The sequence below is a fragment of the Cebus imitator genome, unplaced genomic scaffold (assembly GCF_001604975.1).
Source record: "Cebus imitator isolate Cc_AM_T3 unplaced genomic scaffold, Cebus_imitator-1.0 Scaffold122, whole genome shotgun sequence".
Classification (NCBI taxonomy): Eukaryota; Metazoa; Chordata; class Mammalia; order Primates; family Cebidae; genus Cebus; species Cebus imitator.
The window spans coordinates 3,696,142-3,702,266 of NW_016107437.1; the positions used below are offsets into that span (position 1 = coordinate 3,696,142).

The 6,125-nt window shown below is 57.8% G+C and overlaps 1 protein-coding gene across 3 annotated transcripts in view; it reads left to right on the forward strand.

The window, feature by feature from the left end:
- Positions 1-2,146: 2,146 nt before the first annotated feature.
- The window catches only part of SHISA9 (shisa family member 9), a 341,549-nt gene continuing 337,570 nt past the window's right edge, over positions 2,147-6,125 (forward strand). For all 3 annotated transcript variants that reach the window (XM_017539998.2, XM_017539999.2, XM_017540000.2), the window contains exon 1: positions 2,147-3,139. In XM_017539998.2, coding sequence (XP_017395487.1) covers positions 2,454-3,139 — 686 coding nt within the window. In that variant the 5' untranslated portion in view covers positions 2,147-2,453. The remainder of the gene's footprint in view (positions 3,140-6,125) is intronic.

Sequence of the window (6,125 nt, forward strand, 5' to 3'; positions counted from 1 at the left end):
GGTTCTGGGGGCTGGGGGACATGTTATGGGAGTCAAGACCCTCTCCATTACACAGTTTACATCTCAGTGCAGGTAGACAGACGAAAACATAAACACATTATAGGAGGCAGACAGAGTTTGGATGCCTATTTTATGTGGTAGCTAGAGGGCAGTTTCTGGACTCAAATTTCATGGGTCAAATGCCAGTTCTGGCACTCATTTCCTGGAGTACTTGGGCAACTGGTTTAATTGCTTTGGGGCTCATCTCTCCCTCTGTTGTGTGGGCCTGGAACTATTCCCTAAGGGAAAGAGAGTTACAGACCAGTCACTCAATGGTTCAGCAAACAATTCCAGACTGTCTGCTATATCTGCTCTAAGCTTCCTTGAGGAGCTGCTTTTAGAAAAAGCAAGCTCAGTGGGTATGTTGCAGGCACTGAATAAATGTCAGCTCTCATTAGCTCTCACATACCAATGCTTGTGTTTGTAGGACTCACAAGGTGGTGGTGGGCGTGGGTTGCCAGTCATCACAGACAGACTTTCCATACTGTCCTATTTTGGGGATCCTATTATAATGAATCTGGTGGATCTGGATTAAACATGTGCATACCTTCCCCAGGTGGGTTTGGATATAATACTCCTGGGTTGAGCCAGAGCAGCATGTCAGTATCCTGCTGTGTGTTTGCAAATCTTTTTTGAAACATCAAAAGGTGAATTTTTTTTTAAAGCAAAGGGGCGATTAGCCAAACTTCCTCTCATTTGGAGAAAACTTGCAACAGAGTCCCAATAAATCCTCCCACGTGTTCTCAATTCAGGGGACCCTGGTAAACCATTTTACATGTAGACCAACTTTTCGTTTTCTGAAGATGCCCTGAGAAGCCCTTGACTGCAGCCAAGTGGAGAGGAGGGTTGTGGAAACATTATCTCCTTGCAAATCGCCTAGCAGCCTGCAAAGTGTATACTTAGTTAATGCAATTAAAAAACAAAACGCCGGGGCGTGGGGAGATCTAAATTTGGTGTAGCAGCTTTGGTGCAAATCCTGTTTTGGGGCTACTGGAGTCAAATTCAAGCAGAGGAGAGAAAGAGGTGGGAGAAATGAGAGAGGGCCTACGGGGAGCTGGAATTCGCTAGGAGAGAGAGGGCAGATTTGGAAACACACAGGAGACGGGAGGCTGGAAGCTGAGGAAGGAAGGCAGAGCTCCGCAGCCCCCGGTGAGGATTTCCGGGGGGATTCGTGGGGACAGGGGACAGCCAGCTCCGGAGACCGATGCGCGGGCTCCAGGTCCGGGAGGGTGGCTGAGGCTGGGTGCCCAGGCCTTGCGCTGCGCCAGATCCGGGAGCGCAGAGGCGGCGCCGCGGTGTGCCCTCCTGTGGAGCGCAGAGAACGCTGCGGGGGCGAAGAGGGACAGAAAGCGGCAGGTCCGAGGGGCTCGGGGACTTCCAAGGAGAGACCTTCCAGGACACGCCATAGTCTCGGCCTTGTTTTGCAGTACCCTCCTACTCCCGACTTTCTTCGATTAGTTCATTCCAAACCCCTCTCCCCGGTGGGTGCTTACCCCCGGCCCGGGGGCTTGCCACCTGTCCTTCCCAGCTCAGCGTGGGTCCTTGCCTCGCCCCATGGAGTTGAGCCACGCGGGTTGCGCGCAGGGCTGGAGGGCGCAGCCGGGAAGGAGGACACGGCCCCGCACGCCTGGGAGGGGCGATCCCGATCAGACTGCACCCAGTCTGTCTTGGAGTGAAAGCCATCTAGTCTGTCCCCATCCTCTCGGAGTCATCTTTTCCTTCGTGGGCAGATTTCGGCCGCCGCTCCTGCACACGCACCCGTGAAAAAGCCACGAGTTGAGCCGCCTCTGCGCTCTGGACTGGTCTGAGCCGCGCCTCCCACCCAGAGAGGGCGCGGGAGGTCCCGCCGCGGTTCTCCACCTGCCGGGAAATCCGAGCGGCTCCACCAGCCTCGGTGGCTGCGGAGCTCGCTCCTCCCCGCCCGCTCGCCTGGCTCAGCTCTGCACGCCCCCCAGCTAGCTCCCGCTCGAGTCACCTCTCCCCGCGCCCCCGCCCCTCTAGAGCTCGCGCCCGCCCCCCGCCCCCCGCGCCTCCTCTGCCCGCCCTCCTCCCCCTCCCCCTTCCCCTTCCCTCCTGCCCTCCCTTCATTCCACAAGTGTCGCTTCGCTCTCACCAGCGCACTTGGCGAGCTGGAGAGGTGAGAGGGATACTGCAAACGGGCTCGAGGCGGCCAGTCCGGGGCCGCCCGCCAAGGATAGGCGCTGCCAGCCCGATTCTCCCCCGCTCTCCGCCCCCGCCTCCCTCGGTGGCCGGCCGGACCTGCACCTCGCGCTTGCCCCCGCTCATCCTCCCCCCGCCCGGCCGGGCGCGCTCCTCCCCGGCCGGCCCCTCGGCGCGCGGCGCGCTGGAGGCGAACGCGGGCTGAGCTGAGCGCAGTGGCCGCCGACCACCGAGCGCCCCGCGCCGCTCCCTGCATGTGCGGCCCGCGGCGGCTCGCAGCCCCCGGCAGCAGCCTCGGCAGCTTCGGCCGCGCCTCAAGAGGCGGCCGCAGCGGCTCCAGCGGCAGCCGAGCGGCCGAGCCCGGGCTGGGAGACACGATGCGCCGCGTCCTCCGGCTGCTCCTCGGCTGCTTCCTTACGGAGCTGTGCGCCCGCGTGTGCCGGGCGCAGGAGCGAGCGGGGCACGGGCAGCTGGCGCAACTGGGCGGCGTGTTGCTGCTGGCGGGGGGCAACCGCTCCGGGGCTGCCTCCGGAGAGGCCAGCGAGGGCGCCGAGGCATCGGACGCGCCCCCGACCCGGGCGCCCACACCGGACTTCTGCCGGGGTTACTTCGATGTCATGGGCCAGTGGGACCCGCCATTCAACTGCAGCTCGGGCGACTTCATCTTCTGCTGCGGGACTTGTGGCTTCCGGTTCTGCTGCACATTTAAGAAGCGGCGACTGAACCAAAGCACCTGCACCAACTACGACACGCCGCTCTGGCTCAACACCGGCAAGCCCCCCGCCCGCAAGGACGACCCTTTGCACGACCCCACCAAGGACAAGACCAACCTGATCGTCTACATCATCTGCGGGGTGGTGGCCGTCATGGTGCTCGTGGGCATCTTCACCAAGCTGGGGCTGGAGAAAGCGCACCGGCCCCAAAGGGAGCACATGTCCAGGTGGGCTGCCTCCCCTTCGCCCTCTCCTCCCGGCTTCGCTCTCCTGGCTCTCTCCTCCCTACCTTCCCCTAGGCAATGGCGCTCCCCCAGGTCCCCGCTCCCTGCATATCAGCCTCTCCGCTGGGGGATGTCGCCAGGAAGCCAACTTCAGCTTGGAGCGCGGAGAAGGGGCTCTGGGCTCAGCACAGGTGTGGGTATGAGCGTGTGCGTGAGTGTGTGTGTGTGCGTGTGTGTGTGTGTAGGACTCTGCCCCCCTCGCCCTCTGGCCTCCTTCTCCGGCTGGTGATTGAGGTGGACTTGAGACACACAGCCTGGGAGCCCGTGGCCCCGAAGTCTTGGGTTTTGGGGAGGGGGTCCATGGCACCCCTTGGATTCCAGGTGCTGGCTTCTTGGTAAACAGGGGCAGGCGAGCCGGAAAGGGAAGGGGGGCGTGTGTGAGCCCGCGCGCGCGTGTGTGTGAAGGAGGGAGGATCAGAGTGAGTGCCGCCTGCAACTCGTACGACTCGCGAAAAGGAGGCGAGGGAGGTGGAGTGAGGGGAGGGCGAGAACAAAAGCCTTGCTTGGAGCGGCCGCCTGGCTTTCTCGGAGCTTCGCAGTCCGGGCATTTCGGACCTCAGCTGCCCCCGCCCCTTTACCCACCTCATCCCTTTCTCAGACATCCTTCTCTACAAGCCCTGGGCCGGGGCCATCGCTGCAGATTGTGTCCCTTGCCCTCGTTGGCTTGGACTGCGGGGGCCTGAGACCCCTCCTCGCGCGCTCTTACTTCCATGCACCCTGATTTCGTCAACTTTTGGGTTTGCCTTGTTCATTATGCAAGCCCCAGCACTGGCTAGTCGCAGCAGATGGGAAAAGGCATTGGGGAATTAATAGAGCTATTTGCCTTTTTCTTCCTTTCTTTTTTAAGTGTCGAAATCGATTCGCAAACTCCGTAACTTTGGAGGTGGAGGACGCAGCCACGAGGAGCACTAAGCTCTAAGCCCCCGGCCGCGGGAGAGGCGGGGGGTTGGCTTGAGGTCCAGGCGGGCGGGGTGGAAGGAGCGACTAGCTGCCTGAGAACAGCTGGAGGGCTGGGACACCAGCTTTAACTGTCCCCTTTCCGTTCGAGTCTGGGTATGAAGTCGCTGTGTTTTCCTCTCCCCTCTACCCACCCCTTCTCCCGCGCCCCCTCCACCGGGGACCTGTGTGTGTGCGCGCGCGCGCGTGTGTGCGCGCGCTCCGTCTGATGCCTAAAAAAATCTGAACAAAGAGACCAACCAAAAATAGGCAAAGGAACATCACCACCTCACTAGTAATTATTTTCTACTTATACGCAGAGTATCCGATGAGATTTTTTCTTTATTTCCAGAGAGAAGAGATTTGGGGGGAAGAGGTGAGGAAGTTCTCGGTTTGGGTCAGCAGGGAGCTGTGGGTGGATGGTGGGGTCTTGCCGCACAGAAGTGAGTTCCGAGGGGCTTCAAGAAACCCTGACCTACTAAAGGAGTAAAGCTCTGGCCCCGCCCACCTTCCGCAGCCACAGGCTGTCCTGTCCCCAGCCCCACCGGCCAGGCCAGTCCCTATTAATTCCCGGGGTCTATGTTAAGATGTGGGGACAAGTGGTCTCAGGACTGCGGCAGCGGGTGTCGCCTTGGTAGGGAAAGATTCACCTCCAGACAGGTAGGCTGCCTTGCAGATTCGGGTAATTACTGCTGAAATCTCCACCAAGCCCTGTCTTCGCGAATCAGCTCTTAAAGGAGCCCTCCCTGTTGGTTGGCCTGACGGGAGGTGGGCAGGTGGGGAGAGGAGCTAACCTTTGGGCATCTATGGGAGAAAGTTATGCTAGATCAGCCCTCTTTGATCTGGGTGTTCCGGTGACAGCTCTCGGCCGGTTACCTAAGGGCCCAGTAGGGACCCAACTTCCCGGTCCGGCGGGCCCCCCCACCCCGTGCAGCTCTACTGGGGGGAAAATGACCACAGCTGAGCGGGTTGCAGCTACTTTCTTCTGCAGGTATAGAGAGGGTCTGCCTGGAGCCAGAATCTAGAGAACCCAGTCTTGGGGTACCAGAGCCTCAACACAGGTTGTCCCAGTATACATTTTTGAGAATTCCAGAATGGAGTGGAAGTGCATACTCCTGAAAAGAGAGTTGTTGATTTTTTACTGGCAGCTTCTAAGGTGTGATTTTCAACTGAAACTGCTGTTTAGTATCACCTGGAGTGCTTTATAAAAAAGTCCTGTTACCAGGGGTCTCACCCTAGGTTACTTAAATCCAAATCTCTAAAGTGGGACCTAGGCACCTGTACTTTTTATTTTTAGTAGAGATGGGGTTTCACCATGTTGGCCAGGCTGGTTTCAAATTTCTTACTTCAAGTGATTCGCCCACCTTGGCCTCCCAAAGTGCTAGGATTCCAGGTGTGAACCATTGTGCCTGGTTGCCTCTGCACTTTGAAAAGCTCTCCAGGTGTTGCTAATGTTCCCCCAATCACTGTTAAGGAAAAGGAACTAACACCTGCTGAGCAATGTACGTGGAGGCAGGCACTGTGCTGGAGGTTGTGTGTGTGTGTAAAACACCCTCCCATTTAGTTCTTGCATGAGACAGGTGCTATTTTAATATCCGTATACATACAAGAAAATCATGGCTCAGGTAAGATGCTGTGTCCAAGGTCACACAGTTAGGAAATTGTGCATTACCAGTCTCCCAGCTTTGAGTCTGCGACACATGTTTTCAGACTGAATAAACATCAGGATCTGGAGCAGTGTGCTAAAATGCAGATCCTTGAGTTTGACCCACAGAGATTCTGAATCAATACGTTCTGAGTGGGTCTGAGAAATCTTCATTTAACAACCCCCCCCCCCTCTGCTAATGGCTCTGAGATAAAGTGGTCCACACTTGGGAAAACACTAGTCTTGGATTTGGGAATATTTCATAGGGTTGGGGAGTGGATAAATTAATCCAGGAGAAAGGAGAGGAGCCCCTGTGACTCTCTTATTTGCATTTTTTTTTTTTTTTTT